At 40.4% G+C, this 21,510-nt stretch overlaps 1 protein-coding gene across 2 annotated transcripts in view; it reads right to left on the bottom strand.

The window, feature by feature from the left end:
* prkcab (protein kinase C, alpha, b) overlaps positions 1 to 21,510 on the bottom strand; it is a 104,557-nt gene that overhangs the window by 16,986 nt on the left and 66,061 nt on the right. For both annotated transcript variants that reach the window (XM_071473727.1, XM_071473728.1), the window contains exons 4-8: positions 17,701 to 17,812; positions 15,402 to 15,530; positions 4,855 to 5,011; positions 4,420 to 4,554; positions 2,855 to 2,948 (exon numbers count right to left, since the gene is read on the bottom strand). In XM_071473727.1, the coding sequence (XP_071329828.1) occupies positions 2,855 to 2,948; positions 4,420 to 4,554; positions 4,855 to 5,011; positions 15,402 to 15,530; positions 17,701 to 17,812 (627 nt within the window). The remainder of the gene's footprint in view (positions 1 to 2,854; positions 2,949 to 4,419; positions 4,555 to 4,854; positions 5,012 to 15,401; positions 15,531 to 17,700; positions 17,813 to 21,510) is intronic.

Consider the following 21,510-nt stretch of genomic DNA (forward strand, 5'->3'; position numbering starts at 1 on the left):
AACAGAAAATTAAAAACAATAAGACTCAGCGTCTTGAGGACTGCTGTGAGCAGATGACATTTACACACAGTATTAAAACACCTGTGTCCACTCATGGACCTGGGCTTTAATAAAACTGCCTTCTTTTTTCTTTACTTAAATCCCAAACATTTTTCACACTTGTTACTGGATGATATAGCAACTACTTTCTACCTGTGTGCTATTAGTACGGGAATGAAGATGTTGTGAGTTTTATTTTAAGTGTAGGTGCTCCAGGGTGTTGCAGTAATAGAAGCCATATAGACAGAAACCTGCAGTAAACAGACCCGCCACCAGAGAGTGAGCGTTAGTTGCATTAAACGTTTTCTTTGACATGATTAAAGGACCATACCAGCGTTTTTGTTTTCATTAATTTTCCTACAAATAAACAGCATGCAGTGATTCAAAACTTGCTGAAGATGGACTTCATCACATACACATCATGTTTGCTTTTGATTTAGTAAAAGTTGAATTATTTTTGCCCATCACAAGCTGTTTAAATCAAAATGCAACTTTTTTTTTTATTGTAAACTAATTCCTTGTAAAGACAAAAACAAAGTGTCCATTGGTCTGTCTCTTAAAACCTTCAGACTTCAGTGTCCATGTTCATCATAATGAAGAAGCAGGTGAACCAGTGCTACACTGTGGCTCATGTAGGTGTTTTTAATAGCTTTTGGACAACAATGGAGCTCTATGGCACAGAGGAATAAGCATTTTCAGGCTTTGGATACACTGACAACCACAGTTAGTGCAATAACTTCGCTGATGATTTAGACTTTTTCAATATATGTGTTAATGATAATAAGAAAAAGAGGAAACTTTGCCAGCTCACATTGTCAGTGTAGTAATTGCAGACACGTGCTGTGCTGGAAATAGACACTGAAGTCCAATGAGGCCAAGGAATTACAGTAAGAGCCTTAAATCTGTTCTGTTGACATCCATAAAACCCCCTGACATCCATAAAACCCCCTGTTGGGCTTCATTTAGTTCTCCTTCTGTGACGCTTCCCAAATATATGAGTTGAATTATGTCCCATTCTAAACAGTAATGCAGAATTTATATGTAAGGTCATCTTCATCTACTTATAACTATGCAATGAAAACGTTAAAATGTCCTGTGACCTCACATTGTAAGCAATGTATTTGAATGTAACCAGAGAGCAGAGGTAACGAGGCAGTTTTTGCAGTAGAGCCTTATAAATAAACAACATACAATGCTGGTCCCTGCTATTTGTTAAGGAGGACCATCCCAACATTTATATTAGCTGCAATGGAGAGTGAGAAAAGTGTCCCCTGTGATGACACACAGAGCCCTGCGATACACAGAGTTAAGAGGCCTCGGGATGTTGACAGAAGCATGCACATCATCACCATAATAAACCAGAGTCACTAAGTATTAATAATATTCAGCTGTTTCAATTTTATGACCACGGAGGGTTTGGGCATGAACAGTAGGCTGTATACTCTTTTGTGACCTGGAGAATAGCATACATTTAGTTTTAGCAGAATTTCAAAAAAGCTATATAATAGTGTAATGAACATTACAGTTTGAGGTGGCAGAGATTTGAAAATTGTTTATGTATATATTAAATAAAAGGGGATCAAGAATGGACCATTGTGGAACACCTGTACTAACCCTAAGGGGACTTTGAACCATTAGAGATTACAGGGTTCTATCTGAGAGATAGTCATGAAACCATTTAATGGACTGTTTATCTGTGCAATGACCCAGATAAACCTGACTGTAATATGTTATTTGACTCAAGAAACAGTCTCAGTTGAGAATTTACTAGGGACTCCAGGATTTTTGCTCCACAGGAATATTTTGAGATTGGATTATTTAAATTGCTAGGGTCACCATCTCTATGTGATGGGATAACTGTGCAGACTTCCAGATTATTGGATTTTACCTGATGTACAGTAGGTGATAAATTAAAAATGTAAGCTAGAGGCGCTGCAATTAGATCAGTGCTGAGGCAAAGGAGGGATGGATCTAAATTATCGTCACTCTTAGATTTGTTACGGTTTAAATCAACTAGTTAACTATAAACTTCACCATGGCTTACAGATCTAAAGAAAATGTATTGATAGAGTGACTGAAAGCCTCAAATATATTTGATTTGAGTGTGATTATTCGATTTTCAAAGCAAATTTTAGGAGGGAGAGATGCAGGGGAATCATTTTTCAAGTATTTGATTGTTTTCCAAAACTCAGATGCATTTCCAGAGGTATTTGCTAGTGAGGATAAGTAGAAGTCAGATTTGGCTTTTCTAATAAGTCTGAGACAGTTATTTTGTTGGTGTCTGAAATTTTGCCAGTCTGTCAGATGATTGGTGGCTTCCAAACGGCATCTCTGTCAGCAAGAGCTTTGAAAATGTTTGGGGAGAACCAAGGATTAGAGCGGTGTTTTATTCTGAAATTTTAAGTTGAAGCATGATTTTAAGTACACCGTTAAAAATTGTGCAAAAACAATGAAAAGCTATGTCAGGGTCAGAAATGTTTTCAATTTGTTCAGTTGTTGTTGGTGCTGTCCATGTTCTACTTTTTGCTACTTTTCATTAAACTGTGATCTTTTGCCGTATATGAAATGTTCCTTAAAAAACAAGAGCATTCACTGTAATGCCAGGAGAAAGTGATCTCCCTCTCTGGCGCACAGGGTGAAAAGCAAAAGCGGGAACAGGATGGGGTTACCATGGTGACAGGCGAGAGGAACACATTTTGTTGATGTGAGTGTGCACAATAGATGTGTGTAAATGTGTGACAAAGACAGTCTACTTATGCTTTTATTCAGTGTCTCAAATTCATAATCTGACTCAAGCCCTGTGACTGCTCCTCACCTCAAACTTCTGTCGGAGCTCCAGGTTGACGTCGTCCACCTCGGGGATGGGAACGTTGTAGTACTCTCCCTCCTCCTGGTTCAGCAACTTGTACCTGAGAGAGACAAAATGGTGAATGTTTAACTTCCACCATAGGGCTGTAAATAAATGTATTTCCATGCCTTTCTTCTTCTGTCCACCCACACACCCATAAATCTTTGTTTTTTTGCACCACTTCAATCATAAGTAGCTGCTGATTCCCCTTTTCTGAGTGTTTGGAGGTCTGCTCTCTGTCAGCAATGCCAACTTGACTCTACTTCCTCTCTAATGTACACATCCTCTGGCCACTTGTCTAATGACCTGCGATATACAGTACAATACACAGATCAAAACACACATAGACGCATTGCGGTGATTTCTGAGCTGCCCGTGCCAGGCGTTTTTACGCTCAGGTATTTCCTGGAGTTTCCAATTGTACAGCAGTTGATCAGGCTCAGTTTAGGCTAGATTGCGGCAGGAATGCTAACACGGTCCATGGAAGAGTGACTGTAACATCTCTATGAGTGTGTGTTTGTCAGGATGAGACGAAGCAGACGGAGAGATGGGGAAGTGACGCCAGCAGGTGCTCTTTGTCAGAGTGGATGGAGCTGGCTTCAGCCACCAGTCTTCACAGCTGTTTTCGACATGATGGTCACAATCGCTGGCGTCAGTGAAGTATCAAGTTAAGAAGTTGTCAGACTGCTTTGAGAAATTACATGAAAGAAAAACAGCCTTCTTCCTTGTATTCAAAATAAAGGAGTTGAATCACATTGCTCTCCTCTAATAGACCGTCGTTTACTTCCTGTAATTCCATTCCTTACTGTAAAAGTAATGTGCAAGTTTAAAGAGGCACCTGCTGAAAGAATTTAAACCTTTAAGGACCTTTACACAAATGTAAAGAGACACCATTACTGAAATTTATGTATAATATGATAACAAGTGTTTCAACTGCATGTTCCACAGGTTAGATATGAACCTGGAATGACTGAGTTTAATTTCACTGCTGTCAGAACAACTGTGGAACAATTTACAACAATGCAAACCACAGTACTTATTTTTATTATTATTTCATTTTAAGATCTGCTTTGTATTATGTTCTTTTAGCTATTATACCCTGCTACTTGTCTGCTGTATATTATTGTTCTTCAGTATCCTGTGTTATTTTTTACTTGTACTAAGGTCTCAGTGGGACTTGATTAAATAAAGGTTATATAACCAGTAAGAGCAGGGCTGAGATCAACAGGGCTGATTTATATATTACCAGAATATTACTGTAAAAGAAGGTTTGTTTTCATAAAAACTGGCCATCATTTTCAGCAGTGCTGGTCATGACATGGCCACAATGCTTAATTTTACTATTTTACATGTAAAACATGACATACTAAGCTGTTTAAATGTAACATGTAATGTAATTGTGATTTCTTGGTAGGGTGGATGTGACAGCCGTGTCACACCAGTGCAAGTTTAGCAGAATCGGAAGCTTGCAGTAAAAACTCTTCTCAGCTGTTGGGATGAATGAACATCAGTGGGACTCAGAGTCAACTGACCATCCACACGTGGGAGCTTTGATGAGCTCGGAAACTCCAAATGACATGGAGCCCATGAAGTCATTCCTGGTGGTCCGGTCCCAGTCCCACACCTCAATGGACAGACGGCGGTCCTTGTCTGATGCTTTCAGCTTACTGAGCACACACACACACACACACACACACACACACACACACACACACACACACACACACACACACACACACACACACATATACACAAAGAGGGGGTAAAAGTAATAGCGTGTGATGACAGAGACTGCAAGAATCAAACGCTTTCCTCATTTATTTTATAAGGTTTTACTGTATTCTCTTTGAAATTTGTTAAATATAAAAACAGTCTAAAATTATTATTGTTACCGGAGTTACACACACACATACACACACAGGCACAACAGTAGACATGAACACACACACAGACTTGACTTGACTCACAAGGTGAAGGACTCGTTCCAGCAGGGGTTGAGAGATGAACGGATGGTCCTGGTCTTCTGTTTGGTCTCATTCTTTGGGTCTGGGATGAGCTTGAGTTTAACATATGGGTCTGATAAACCATTTGGATCCATCGGAATCAGGTTCCTGGCTTCACCCACTAAAAGAAGGTTGAAAGACAAAGAAAATATCAACATATGTGTGCTTGAGTCCTTAGCCACATTCAGAGACTCAGTGACTCCACACTGACTCAGGGGTTGAAAGGGACAGAGATGGAAGAGTGTTGAGTCATAGTAAGTCACTCCAAGGGCAAACAGCAAACATCTTCTGTGCCTCTCTGTACTACACATGTGGACTTACAATCCACACAAGTTTTATATCTGCAATTAGATTTTTTTTGACCATACTGGCAAAAAATGAATGTCTGATGAGTCTAGTGGGAACTAAAATGTAAGATGTACGTCAGATCATCAGCGGTATGGTTGGGTATCAAGTGTTGGTGAAATTTGTCATCTTGTTTACTTATTCTTTAAACAGAAATCTATTGATTTATTGATTTCATTTGTTGAATGAAAAAAGGGAAAATGTGTTTTTTCATGTTTTTCAAAAGTATAGTTTTGGTGTTACGCCTAAACTTACAATGTTATTGTATCAGGTAGTAGTATCTCAAAATTTGAAATAAAATCCAGCTTTTGTCAGCAGTAATTGACATTTGTATGGTGATTTGCTGTGAAACATACAGGAACACCTGTATGATCATTTCATACAAAAAACAGTAAACCAAAAAACAGATACAGTGACAAGGAAGCTACTAGATAGATAGATAGATAGATAGATAGATAGATAGATAGATAGATAGATAGATAGATAGATAGATAGATAGATAGATAGATAGAATAGTGTTTCTGTCCTCAGTTACTCAGCTAATGGCTCAACAAATCAGCCAGCACATATGCTGATAACAGGTGCTGTGAAGCAAAACATACTGTCAAAATTCACTTGAAGTTGACAGTGTGAAACAACACTAACAGGATTGTAACACTGGTGGGTGTTAGGGCGCAGGCACATGTAAAATCAACAAAAACAAGAAAACCTAAAAAGAGTAACTCGCCTGAAAGTGTCTCACACAGTGTATTGTAAATCAAGAAAATAAGACAGGTGGTGATCTGTGAAGGGAGTGAATAGATCTCTTGTAGTAAACTCTCTCGTGGTTAGGCAGTAGGTGAGCAGATAATGTGAGGGAGGCGTGACATTTCCCTGTGTCATAACTGACAAATGAAAAAAAAAAAAAAAAAAAAGCCTGTAACATAGCAACAGGAGTAGGGGGACAGGGTGGCGTGAGCATGCAACCTTCACCATGGTGACAACATCTACTGTAAGTGGCCAATGGGCCGACTCTACAACTGCCCCACTTAGCAACATCATGTGAACACAAACAAATGGCAGCTATATAACAGTCACATACAGCATGAATTAAACGTTACATAATGACCAAAGGATTCCTCACTGTCAAAAAAAAGAAAGAAAGAAAATAAGACAGAAAGACAGATGTAAACAACCAACAAAACTATAAAAGAGGGATAGCAGAAACAGGATCACACCGATCCTGTAAAACTGTGTTTAGCAGCTCCAGCTCTCCCACTCTGCATATTTAAATGTAATCAGACACAGTGCAGGAGGGAAAAGCTGCAGAGCTGAATGTTTCAGAGAGTCAGTGTGAACTTTCACACAAGGACACATTTGCTGGGATTCTTCATTAAAACAGCACTAATGTATTTTAGATCTGACACATAAATATTCACGGGCTGAATATAAAGCCTGCACTGCCACTGCAGCTCATTTAGTTGTTTTCATCCCTGCACGTGACAGTACGATTTGTAAGGCAATAAGCTTTAAAGGCAATGGGAGTTCCAATTTAAGAAAAAAACTCAGCATAAAGACATAAAATAACGATGAAACAGAGTCAACAGTCAATCAAGTCAAAATTAATACAGCAACTATATTGATAATTGAAGTCAATTTAAAGCAAAATATGCCCAAATTCCACAATCCATGATTGCCTGTACTGGATCATCTATTTTGAGTGTCTTTTTAGGATGTGCGTTCCTTGAACAAAATAAAAAACAGCTTCTTCTGAAGGGAGATGGATAAGCCCTAAATCTTTCTCTTCATCACTGTGTGCAGAAAGAAGCAACAAGAAGAAGAAAAGCGAATGATGGAAATCATATCAGTATTATGATTTTAATTTAATTCAAGTTTAATGATCGTAATAATCTGTCAAGAACTTGTCAGAAGGAAAACAATATAACTGTTTATTACAGTCATAACATGTTAAAAAAGGACAATAAGGTTAATCGCTGAATATCACAGGAATATTATATAATATATAATATAATATGTATAATATATAATAACTTTTCACAGGTCACATTTTATTTTTCACAATGTTCCAGATTCATGCACTAGAGGGCAATGTAGGTCTCTCATTCAGATTTGCATATCTGACAAAAAAGCAGCCAGAGTCAGAAGCTTTTACCTTGTTCATGAATGTGTTGCTTCAACCTCATAGTTCACTTCTTATCCAATACAAATTCTCAGCTAATCACTCCTGTCTTTATGCCTCTCTCTTTCTGTCTCACGCTCTCCCACAAGCCCCCCCACACACACAAGCATGCACGCACATACACACAGATACTGTTACACACAATATGAGGTATGAGCAGCAGAAGGAAAATCTCAGCATCCCACGTTCTCATCTAAATCCTCCCCTCTGCTGGCTGTGGCGGCGTTCTAGGCATCAGTCACTTCCATGGCAACGCTGGCACCAAACAACGCCAAAGAAACTTCAAGAAGCCTGAAAACACACTAATGAGGTGACACAAACACACACACACACACAGATAAACAAACACATGTATAGATACAGACGACAATGAATAGTAATGTATGACACCGAAGTGTGTGCCAAGATACACACAGTAAATTTATATGTGCACAAGTACTCTCCCTCTCTCACACGTCCATATATACATACACACACGTACACACAGTGAAACATCACCATCAGCAGTAATCAAGGACCATCTCTGCTGTCTGTTGTTGCTTAGATACAACAAGAGCTGCTTGCTTCTGTGTCCTCCCCTCTCTTCGCTCCTTATGAGGTAGTTACCAATAAAATTAGTGTGAAATTGCTTGTGTGTGTTTTGCCTTTATCACTTGTTTGCTGTAAAGCCGAGGTGATATAGACAGAAAATGCAGATGCACGTTATGTTTCTGTTAACTTGACTAGAGGCTGTGTTTACGCTATGCACACATGAAAAGGCAAAGCTACCACTGTGAATCCACTCTGCTTCTGTCTTGCAAGCATCCTGCACGTGAAGTGAAATGTTATGGTTTTTTCTACAAGTATCAACAATAACACAAAAATAAAGTGTAATAGCACTTCACTGACATTTTTACAGCCTGGATCTTCTGTAGTTTAGAGATAATGAATGACCAAGTTAAAGTTATTTCTTCTGAAAAACAGTTACTTATTGTCTTATAGCTCAGATAATATATTCCCTTAATGCTTCTAGAAAATGTGAATACAGCATCAGTTTTAAATAGCTTCTCTCCAGCAGCAAGTCTGGACTTTGAGCCTGCAACAAATATTCTGTTAATAATGTCCCATGATTACTAAATGTACCGTGAAACAGACAAAGGACATGAACCACACACAGAAATATCCATGCCACCTTCATCTCCTGTATCTGAACTGAATGCCTGCTTAATAAAAGTATGCCACAGCTAAAAATGACATATCATTTGGATACCGGGGCGGGGGCTGTGGTGGGCAGACAGTGTAATCTCCCGAAAAGGCTTTGAAATTCAAATGTGTTGTTGCATAACAATGCCATGTGCAACCAATGAATGCCTGATAATCTGGGGGGAAAGCTGCACGGCCAAACGAGAGCTGGATGGATCCCTGCTGTGTGGTGTCAGGGATCTGAATGCAGACGTCACAGATACAATGGAGGGAGCGGGGGAACCAAAATGAACCTAAAATTTCTATTTCTGGTTGTGGGTCATTTAAAGAAAGTGTAATTAGGAAATTCAACAGAAATGATACTCCTCAGTGAGACGTGATGGCGCTTTGGGTTTTTGTAACACCCTGTCCACACTGCGCTGTGGCAAAATTCAATGAGCACTTCCTCTTTTTTTTTTACAGTGAGACAGGGTTTAAGTGAATTATTTAAAGGCTTGAAGCAGAAGAAGATAAGATAATAAGATAAGTTGTATTCTACAAAAACATGTATGAATTATTTGTCACTGCAGTCATCACATGCACAATAGTGTGATAAATATCATTACAGTAATATGGGTTTTTTGCAATGTCTGCTAAATTGGTAAATTGCCTGTCAGTCGAAACTTATATATATATATATATATATATATATATATATATATAATTAATTTGTGAATTTCATAGTGTCGAACTAGACCTAGTGCTGGTAGCTGGGACATTGGGAGAGATCCAGAGTGCAACCTTAGAGGACAGTGGAGTCTTTCTTTGTAAGTATCTCTACAGTAGATGGACAATTTTGAAAAGACATCAGATGACCATGAAACAACTCTTTCAGGTGCCATATGAAAGAAACTGTGACAAAGTGAAAAAGCTGCTGTGACGTACAGGTGTGCATTACACCTGGTATATTGTATAGTGTTATGCCTTTTTCTTCGTTATGGTCTGTATATACTTAGTGAAGTTGTGGAAAAGAACACAGAACATTTTTACTCTGCTATAACTGTGTGATTCTACAGTGAAACTGATTTGATATTTTGTTTATTATGCATTATAGAGTACAACAGAGCTGGAAGTGACATCCAACAAATGCCACTTAACACTTAACATGCCTTAAAATGCTTTTTTCTGCTTACAACTACACAATCTCATAACATTTTTTGACATTTGTACACATTTTTGTTAGATTTGAATAAATGAATGGTTTATACTTTAACTCCTCGTGTCACCTCCCATTATTTGTCATGGTTTTTGAGTCAGTCATGATAGTGTTATAGTGTGTTATCAACAGTTATCAACTGTACATATATTGAAAGTAAATGCTAAAGAAAGATTAATATGAAGTGTTACTCATTAAAAAAAGAGACAAAACATTTTCACGATTTGTTATCATGTTTTCTTTCAGACACAGCCACAGACAAACACATGGTCCAATTAGAAACAAACACTTATAGCAACCTTATATTTGTGAAAAGCCTCTTAGTATAAAAAGTCTAATATCAGATATTAGGCCTTTGTTTGTACCACAGGCCTGATGGTGCTATGAGTTGTGTCAGTGGAGGGAGAAAAAAATGCGTTCTTGTTCAACTGTGCTTTAAACCTGAGGCGAGCATGTCAGCAGTAGGAAATCTCACCACTGTGTGCTCACTTTGGCCCCATCCTCATATGCCCTGTGTGCATGTAGACAGGTCATGGAGGGACGTTTGCATGTTTGCCTTTCCTTAAAACTCCACAATAAACGTCTGCTCATGCCCATGAGTTATTTCTGTCACTTTTGCTCGAAGAGATGGTGATCAGAGAGAGGAGTCAGAGAGGGATGAAGGAGGTAATCAGTGGGAAAAAAGAAAGAAAGCATGGGGTAAAAGGGAGGAAAAGAACGAGCAGGATAAACAATCCAAACAAGGCAGAGGAAGAGCAAAAGAGACAGAGGCTGCTGAGGGGAAAAAGAAGGGAATGAGACATTAGAGCCAGAAGGGAAAAAAGGACAAGTCACTCAACTGAGCAACGATTTCAGCTGGTTGAAAAAGAGGAGATGAAAAAAAAAAAAACAGGACAAACGCTGATTTCTTATTGAGGAAGAAAATAAGGGAAGACAAAACATGTGAGCGTGGAGAGGAGCTCAGCAGGTATAGAGAGAAAATGGATGACAAGGAAGGGGAAGACACACTGAGATCTCGAAAGATCAGGTAGGAGAAGATAACAGGAAATGTCAATATTGGAAGAAGGGATGTTGAGGATGTAGAGAGAGAGAGAGAGAGAGAGAGAGAGAGAAAGAGAGAGAGCCTGGGAGATGTGTCTGTTTTCTTGGCTGGAAAGATTTAATCAAGTTCACATTGGTGCGGTGAACCACAAAGGCCCGCCACTTGTCTGTGGGAGCCAGAGGGGAGCCGGAGAACAAGCTGAAGCTTCACTGTTCAGACCGCTGCCATTAGAGAAGAGAAAAAAATAAAACAAAATAAAAAACACAAAACAAACCACAGCAGAACATACACTTCCTCTACCCTCTCTCCCTCATGTATTGTTCTCAGTATTGATCTTTGTCTTCTTTTCTCTGTCAATCACAGTCCATGCTTTGTCTCAATGGTTCCATCATTTTCATTTTTTCTCCTTCTTTTCTGCCCTTTTTAATTTTATCTCAATCCTTGGAATTTAATGAACAGCATTTATTCATATTTCATGATTTTTTCCAACAGACAAAAAAAGAAAAAAGACAATTACATGGTACATTAACTCTCTGTCTCTCTTTGCACCTATGACAAAGACCAATGGATCAAATGTAATGTGAGTAGGTGATGAACCAACAGATAATTACCACAAACTCTGTACTTCCCCCTCAGCTCTGCAGAGGGTTTTAGCGTCTTTCAGCTTATTGTTTTGGTTATCTGGCCCGCAGTGTCACTGTTTTGGTTCAGTCTCCCTGCTCTCACAGGGCAGCTGTTTTAGCAGCTCTCACAGAACAAAAGCGCACTACCTGCTCAGCACTAAACGACAACCAGACAGAGTTAGCAAAGAGCTGGTGAACACTGGAGCAGTTCAAGGGCCAGATGAAGACCAAAACAGAACTGAAAGAAGAACATTTGTCAGGTGGCCAGAGTCAAATTGAATACTAGTGTTGCTTTGTGACAACTGGATATGCAAAGATGCAACTGTTTGTCTTAACAACTATATACAACTACATAATTAACACATCGTCCATCACTATGGCAGCTATATCAGCTACTTTCAGCACATACAAAAGCAAAATCTCTCAAAGTACTTTCAGTGCAGAAGGATCATACAAGGTGTAGGATCTCCATCTGAGGCTTAGCTAACCTGATCATATGTTCTCTGTGGATTAGAGTGGGTCACCCAGTGGTTGCTGAAACTGCTACCACAGCTATTTCATCAACATTGCAGAGGGCCCACAGAATTAGACTTAAATGACCCTTACATTCATAGTGTTTGTATTATTAATATGCTCACAAGAATCAATGGGATTATGTGTACAATGCAAAAAATAAAAAAAATATGCTAAGTTCTTCTTTACCCAGTGAGTGAGGGAATAGGTTGATGTGGAGTTGGCAGTTTGATCCCTGCATCCTTCTGCCCACATGTTGAAGTGTCCTTGAGCGAGACACAAACACCCCAAAGTGCTCCTGATGGTCAGGGCAGCACTGTTAGATGAGAGGCTACACAAATGCAGCCATTTACCATTTACATAAAGATTGGTAGATCATCAGATAACAACTGAAAACAGATTCATCATTTGAGGCATTCGTCAAGAAAAAAAGCCAAATAGTTGTTGACTCTCAGATGTGAGCATTTGCTGCTCTTCTCTGTTTTATGTCATTTTAAATTGCACGTGTTCAAGGTCTGACAAAACGAGCAATTTGAAGATGTCCCCCTGAGCTCTGGGAAATCACAATGAAAAGTTATCAACAGAATAAAACATGCAACATACTAAATAACTGAAACATATAAATAGTCACATGTTTTGCAGCTCTGATACACAGCCGTATGATGAAGGGAAAATAGACACAGAAGTCCAGAGTCTGTATTTTTCTGAAATATCAGGCATCACATATGCCAGTGGCAGGTGCTGCAGATCATACTGCTGTAGGTTTCTTGAAGCTGACACAATGTGAGGCGGCAGCAACAATTTCATAAACACTGGAACACTGGTGGGTGTTCTGGTGTGTGTACGCATCAAATCAAGGACAACACGGGGGCGGGGTGGTGGGGAGGGGGACACATCAATTTAACATGGCAACAGCCGTCTCTCCCACTCTGTCTACGAATATGAGCCAGTTCAGTTTCAGCTCAGTCCGACTGAGGTAACTATGTCGACTGAGACCGCTGGTGTCACCACTGTCACTGTCGCCTCATGTGCGTGGTCTCCACCGTCAACATCACACAGTATACAGATGCAAACAAGGACATTAAACAGAATATGTAACTGTCTGTGTTTTGCAGTAGTTCAGACCGTGTTCAGTGGTAAAGCAAACCAAAGAGCTCGGTGTTCTGTACAGCAGACCGAAGGATAATAAACTGAAGCAATGCAAGCAGAGAGAACAAATGATTTAGGTCTACTGTGAATACACCTCACTTCCATCAAGAAGACCAAAAACAAATAAATAGACATTTTTATGAAGCAATATATTTCCAAGTGAATCACATCTGCCTCTCTTGCTGTAGCTGCAGGTTATTCCTGGTTGATCCCCACTGAGTTAGAAACACTTTATTGGCCTCAGCAATCATATTCCTTGACCAGCACTGTGTGTGTGTGTGTGCGTGTGTGTGTGTTTGAGAGAGACAGAAAGAGAGGTTGTGGAAGTGACCCAGCAGTCATTTTTCTCCCTGCCAAAGGGGTTTTAACACCAGAGAGTTCTCCACTCCAGGTGCTGTTCTTGATTGACAGGATAATTTGAAGGTGTTGAAAACACACACACACACACACACATACATACACACACACACACACACACACACTCAGGTAATGAGGGTCCGGGTGTCATTTTTGTGTTGACGCACAAACATATCATAAAATTTTTTAAATTGTCAGTATTTTTTTTTGATCTCTTGTTCAGCAGTCACAGTGTGATTTAAATGCTTTTATGTTTTTAAATGATTTTAAATGTTATTTAAAATTTCTCCTTCTCTGAAATCATCTGATAATTACAAAACTAAACTTCCTAAAGTCCTCAATTCGCTACATTCGCTTCTTTTCATCATTCATTGCCCTTCTGTGACAGTAAACATAGAAACAGGAAACTATGGATGTTGTGGTTATATTGTATGCGCCTTAACCATTAGGACACTAAGGCGTCTCCAGATTTTCCTCTTTTTAAAATGTCTCTCTTTTTTTAATTGTTCTTCCATTTTCTCCCACATTGCAATGCTTCATTCAACTCGGTCTCCTAGAAATTATGTTTCTATACAACTGAAATGAAATGGTGGTACAGTATCCACTTGTGGTATCTACAGCATTATTAAAGTTTTTATGGTTCTGTGTAGATACCCACAGCACCTGGTTAAGGTTAGGGAAAGATTGTGGTAGAAAAAGTACACAGTGACTTCAGACACATGTTTATTTACATTGAATAAAAAGCTCTTTTCATAACCTTAACCAAAAGGCTTTTGGTGCCTACAGCTAACCACAGACAGGATTCTGGGTGTGAATCCTGGTCTCTGGTGTGACAGTCATTCACTTTATACAGTCACAATCCACACCAACCACTCTGTGGCGACTCCACTGCCATTAATAAATATAGCCAACAATTATGTTGTATTTGCTGTTGCAGTTTAACTGCATAGAAATAGACTTCCTAGGAGACATGATTATGTACATGTACTAAGTAAGTAAGAGAACCAGATATCATCCCATTAACTCCAGAGGCTGTTTCCAGGTTGTGTCCTATGAAAACGCTTTTAAGGCTTCCTCAGACTTCCTCAGTGTTTTGGCTCATAGAGCATGGACACTAGAGTACTAGAGGCACCCCACACACATGAATAGCACAAAAATAGTATACAAATTTTGCTCTTTGAAACTGTTGAATTTTTATTGGGCCAAATAGATAAAGATTTGATAACACAGTGAGTCATTTCCAATTGTTTGTGATGCATATGAGCATTTCTTCATTGTTTCACGGCTGTTCCTTTTGTAATGACTGTATACAGGCAAAATCCTTTTTGGGCCAGTGGACCTCACATGACTTGCAATGTTAACACAGCTGTAGACAGACATATGTTACACCCCCATGACACATTGTGTTGTCAGCCACTTCTTCTGACTTGCTCATATAGATCTTCACAGAGAGAGAACTGTTTACAATGGTGAAATTCTGTACTTACATAGAGCTTTGATTTACTCATACTGCTTATAAAATATACATTGCTACAGAGTAAACTACCCAGCCACAAATAAAGTAGTTCAATTGAGCTCAACCCTCAACCCAAAACCTGTACTCACACATAAATGCCCCCCCCCCAAAAAAAATACCCATCTTCATTGTTCCCGAGTGAAAAAGTGAGAGACCACATGTGGCGAATGTCTAGCTACAGGCAGAATAAACACATTTTTTTCTGAATAGTTCATTAACACAAGTCTAAGTCATTCATAGAAGCCCCAAATTACAAAGCTGAAAAAGCCCAGAGGACTCTTTGAATGCTCTGAAAATTAACCGCTCAATGTCACATCAGGGAACCACTTGCTCACGTCACTCTGAAGCTGAGCAGCCTCAAGCACAACATGCAGCCACAGCGATACACACTGATTAAGTTTCAAACCAACCTGTGACGTGTAGCCTGTCCCCGCTGACCTCGATCTTGAGGAAGAGACGACCCCGACGCTCTGTGTGGTCCGTCCCACACAGGCTTGGCACGTTGACCACACACTGCTTGTGTACGTTCATGTCGCAGGCTAGAAAGAGACAGAAAACAGAGGGGAACATACAGAGTGTTCTGTAGAGGACACATGTGTTACTTTGAAATGCCTCATGTGAACAGTGAAAGTACCTCTTTCCTTATTGCATACACATTTGATTGGGAATCATGCATATAAAGACAGGTTTTTCTGGATTTGCTGAGGTTTGTGCACTTTTACGGGGACAATTTTCTGCCTCTGAGGAAAAAGACTCGATGTGGTGTGGCATGGGGGAACATGAAGTGACAGTTGGTCTCAATGACAACAGACACAGTGAGTGAACAACAAAATAAAGGGAGCTGTGTTAGTTAACAAATAGATGAATAAAGGATAAATTAAATGACTGAATACAGATTCTCAGAAAGACAACTTTATAATATCAATGAACTGCTAAATTTGGAGTAGATTTCTTTTTATATCCTACATGATTCTGAAGTAAAATCTATGGAGGTTTAACTGCAACTGTTTGCATTGTTAGCCATATTAGTGGCAGGGCCTCACAGACCACAACACCAGTCACAATGGTTCATCACTTCTTTCCAGACCAAACTATCCCAACAACTATGGGATGGATTGTTATTAACTTAAATCCCTCCGACTTTTCAATTATCACCAGCATAACGTTCACATATGTGGTTTTGAGTGAAAACCACATAGAATCAACAACTGCTGGATGGACTGTCATGAAATTTGGTACACACGCTCATGTTCCCATCAGGATGAGTAGGACTGAGCTTTCTGGGTTCAGTGATGTTTTCCTTTTTTAACCAAAAGCAGATGCATGCTGGGGAAGAGACCTAATGTGGCAAAAGATTTATTCTAGAAAATATCCTGATTCAGTACAGAAATTTTAGGTGGGTAAAAGCTTTGATCAGAAAAGCTGCTGCTTTTCTCAAAGGTGCTGTCTGGCACTTAAACATGAATAAGTAATCACAGCATTAACTTAGAGATGCTATAATCACTGCAAGCAGATCAGATCACCATCCAGAGGACCAGCAGCCTCCACTGTGTCCCACTGGGCTGGATATTGTAGAAAGTGAACTGAATTATGGTACAAAAAAGGGAAAGTGTTGTTCTTTCAGCACATGTGGAGCAACACAGCATGGATGTTAGAGGAGGCAGTGAAAAGATAATGGGAGAGTTTCTAGGTTCTCCTCAGTAAAGATCCTCAGGAAAGCAAGAATGGTCATGAGAAATGTCGCTAGCCTTTAATTTTAAATTTTCTTTGATTTATTTTGCTTGTGACTCTTTCTTGTACTTGCACATACACACGCTCACACATTCACACACGCACACACAAAGCCAAACAGATGAGGGACCAGAGGGGAGAGTGAACATTTGTTCTTCTTTTCCCACTCGTTTCCTCCTCTGTCCCTTACTGCCCTCTAACTTTCTCTCAAACCTCTTCTGCCCTTGCTCCCCTCTGTATTTTCTGTCCTCTTCCAGCCATTCATCTCTCCTGCTCTCTCCCCACTTCCTCCCCCCACACTGCAGGCTTGTCGGGCTGACATGCTGGGAGGAGACAAGGAGAGACGCGAGATGGGGAAGCAGCTCGTAATAGCGATGGCCTCCCCGCATCAATTTGTTCTGGTGTGCTCCCATTACCATCTGTGATGAGGCCGCCACCAGAGACCCACAGATGGATAGACAGAGTAAGAGGAGGAGAGAGGGAGGGAGGGTGATGGATGGAGAGGAGAGGGAGAGAGGACAAAGGAGGTACAGCGAGGGACAAAACAGCAGAGAGACATGAGGGAAAAATGTTAAGGAAATAAAAAAGGATGATGTAGAGTAGAAGGGAAAGAGGAGGAAGGGTGGGCAAAGGGAAAATAATGGATGTGGCAAAGAGGGAAGAAAGAGGAAAGGGTGGGAGGAAAAGGAGAATTAATATGAGGAAAATGCAGTGCAGGCTGGGGTCATACATGCAAAGAAAGAAGGGAAGAGTTGAGCAGTGTGGGTGGAAAGAATGGGAGCACAGAGAAGACTCGGCAGGTCAGGACAGTGAATTCTGCCTGTGCCTCAGATGTGGCTGAGTGTAGTACAGTATCAGTCTATTCCCATCTGTTCTCATTAGGACCGGGTATGGGACAGAAACCAGCACAGCATATTTGACACAGGTGCACGCATGCACACACGCACACATATTCACACAGATTGGGTGTGTACTCACTGTCACATTTCATCCCTTGGTGAATTAGCCCGTACAGCAGCGAACCGCAGTGGTCACAGAAGGTGGGACTGCCGTACGAGTGGATCTTGAACTTGTGCTTGCTTCTGGGGTCCTGGGCAATGAAGAGAGACAGGAGGAAAACACATTGAAATATCAAGAAACTGATGGCATTTGAATGATTTTGAAATTCAAATAAAAACAAAAAAGACAATATTTACAGGATTGAAGGCAGACGTGCTTGTCAAATGGGCAGACAGCTTTATACCCTTTATGGGTTAAGTATATCATTCTCCTAGAGAAAGTTTTTTAAAGTGTACAACATATCCTCAAAGCTTGTATTGTGTAGAATAGCTTGTCTTTTCTAAAGCAAGACAAGAAGTCCTCCCTTTTTCCCCCACAATACACTTCATAAAAAGACTGCGCACCGAGTTGCTTCTAACAGGCAAAAATGAAGTAAGGTCACAAAGCCCTCAGGGTGAAGACTCAGAAGGTATAATTTGGGGTTAAGAGGAAGCTCATTTGGTTCAACTGTTACTTTACAAAAACAGTTGATTGGTATAAGAGTCTTTGAAACATTTCTGTTGAAGGAAACATAAATGGACTTTGTTACAACATCTGTAATGTCTCCCTCAGTGTTTAATGGAATAAATGATTTCAAAGGGGCTCCATATCTGACTTTTTGCCTCATTAAGACAAAAAAAAGGATGCGATTTCCATGTACGGCAGCACAGAGTTTTATCTGCATGATTTGCAAAGAAAGAAAGAAAGAAAGAAAGATCCAGATGGAAAGGATATGTCAGGTCATTATCAGTGTGTGGGAACGTGTAGAGTTCAAGTGTTGCTTGCTTGGTGTCAGTTCTCTCCATCTTGTCATCCTGGAAGCCTTCCCAGCATCCTCCCTGTTTCCGTCTTCAAACATTGTTAAGCCACAGTTGCACACCGTCCAGTGATCCTGCAGTGCCAGGAGCTAGCGTAACTGAGCAACTGTTTATCTTGGCCAGAACACCTGGCTCTGAGGCTGAGTAGAAATCGAGCTAATGAGCAATTGAGGGGTGGGTGCTCTGATAGGTTTGCAAGAAAACAGGCAGGACAGTAGAAACTATTCTAAAAAGTCTTCAGCATGGTTGGAGCAGTTGTAGTGGGATCTGTTATTCTGCATGGCCAAGTTTCTCCTGTTGGAAATCGATTCGCATATTTTCCAGTCAGTATTGTGATAGCTGAGGTTAGCTAATTTCTACAATCACCACAAAACAAACATAGTTCTAATTAAGGCCCTGCAAATGAGTGTGGATAAACCCCCACCAGCGTCGCCTCCATCACGCTGAAATGTGTCAGAATGGCTGCATGTGTAATTATACAGGCCACTGACTAAGTGGGCCCACATCATTGAAAAGTGCCCTTTTTCCACAAACACAAACGCTAAATCAAGCAAGCAACACGATGAAAGAAGGAGAGTGTGAACGAGATGCCAGCAGAAGTGGAGGGAAAGTCTGTGTATGACAGAGGACGGAGGGGGAGGAGGTGTGATTGGCAGGGGAAGCAGTCAGTGGCGTGAGGGTCCCGGAAAAGTCTAATTAGCATGTTCTCCTTTTAGTAGGCTCGCCTATGTTTGCTCCTCTCCTCCAGCCTTTCCTGGAGGCTTTTCTTGAGAAAAAAAACAAAAAAACAAAAAAACAATGGCATCGTGCCCCTTGTGTCCTGACTGAGTCTTCTCCCCCTGGGTCTCCCTCTTTCTGCAACCCACAACCCAAACTTTTATATTGTGGAAACATAGAGTTTATTTTAAAAGAGGCTTGCTCAGTAAACAACAGACACCAGGGACATGGACAGCAACAGATCAGAGAGCATCCCCCTACTCTCCATTTCTTTCTCTTTCTTTGACTTTATCAGCCCCTCCCCCCCAAGTCTCTGGACAGCAAACCCCGGATGCTTCTTACTTTTATGGCGAGCTTTCTCTTCTCTCTCTCTCTCGTCTTCCTTCTTTTATATGTTTTCTCTCTTTTGCCCCATGTCATTGTCTCTTTGTCTGTAGTCTCATTAAAATGAAAGGGTTTCCAGTGTTCAACTTAGTACAGCCCGATGCAAGGAAAAGGAAGGATGTGAAGACTTAATCTGCTCATCTCACTCAGCCTCTACATTTGTGTGTGTGTGTGTGTTTGTGTGTGTGCATGGTTGCATGCATGCATTAATTCCACCCTTTAGGCCATCTTAAAGCCTTGCGTTGGTGCGGAAACCCAGAAAAGCACAGATGCCCGTTACAACCAAAACAGAAACAATTGCTCAGATACACACAAATAAGTCCATTGTCCCACCCCCTCACCTCCTCTGACCCAAACTGATCTGTCTCTCTCCTTGCTCTCAAAGCACAACAGCAAAACAAAGCACATCCTCTAAAATGATAATACAGGTGAACCAGTGAATATGCCACGACTAACTGCAGGGTTGTTGTATTGGATGCTATTACTAATGGTGGTGTTACAAATACAGTAACACACTAAAAAACACAATATAGGTTATAAACCATGATAGGTAAGCTTCTTGCTAACAGCAGCAGAAGAACAAGTTTGACCACTCCCCTGCACGCTAAAGGCAACAAGTAGAGCTCTTGCCTTTCTTTGTGTTGTTTCTGTATCAAATATAATAATATGCATCATATCACATGTGCAAACACTTGAAGAGGCAGTGCAGTTGGCAGCTTTCATTGTGGCCCACGCTGCCACATGAAAATGTTTGATCAAGTGAACACAGTTGTAGATGTTTTTGATTTCTTCCAGCAGAGTCAGAGGGTCCTCACTGCCTGGTGCCAATAATGAAGCCTGGATGTCCTTTAGAAACACACTATTTGAAGCTGAAAAAGCTCAAATATTTTATTAAGAATGACTGAGACACTTGACATTGAAATTAATTGTTCACAAAAGTCTCCTCACACTGACTTCACACTTATACCAGGGGCCCTTTGGACCCCTGGGCCTTTCTGTAAGTGCATAAGAGCTCAGTGATCCATCCAAGGGTGAAAAGAATGGCAGCTGAGAGAAGACTGAAGGAAACTCATCCTTGCTTTTGTCTTGCCAGTTCACTCAGATGCACATGCAAACATGCACACACACAAAAACACCACAGAGCTTTCCCTTCAGGTTTATCTCAGGTAATCACACACACACACAGTCAAGGAGTTTAGTTCTTCAGCTGAAGCACTGGTAAATACATGTAAAAATTGTTAGTTGTTGCAAAATACATTAACTATGACAAAGTGGAGCGTGGCACATCTAAAAAATGAATTTACAATCAGTTTAATAAGTCAACATTTCAGTCTGTATCCATCAAACATCCACTCAGACATTTAAATATTGGACATCATGCAGTGCTGGGCGAAGACGCTGGCGGACAAACTGTTGACACAAACAGACAGAGCCGCTGAGGCGAAACCGGGAGGGAAGTTGTTTGCAGTGAGGCGAGATGAAACTGCTGCAGAATTCCTCAGAGCGTAACAAGAGCCACATCAAGCAGACGAAGAGGAAGAAGTCGATGATGAGAGCAGAGTGACAATGAGTCAAACACGGGTCTTGCTAATTATAGTCAGGCATTGACAGGCACAATGCCACTGGAGGTAACAATATCTAATTACTAATTGGATATTATTGCCATAAAAAGAGAAGGGCAGAGCAAAGAGGCTGATGATTCATGGACGGGGTTAATTGGTTAACAGGCAACCCTTCATAACTGCTTCATGTAAATTGGGTTGATGGCTACAAAGTGTAATGTGTAGTGTAATTTCCTCTTATGATGTTTCATAAGCAAAGGCTTTTTTCA

This window comes from Trachinotus anak, unplaced genomic scaffold (genome assembly GCF_046630095.1).
Source record: "Trachinotus anak isolate AG129_WGS33_773 ecotype Australia unplaced genomic scaffold, CSIRO_AGI_Tana_v1 ptg000003l, whole genome shotgun sequence".
In the NCBI taxonomy this organism is placed as follows: Eukaryota; Metazoa; Chordata; class Actinopteri; order Carangiformes; family Carangidae; genus Trachinotus; species Trachinotus anak.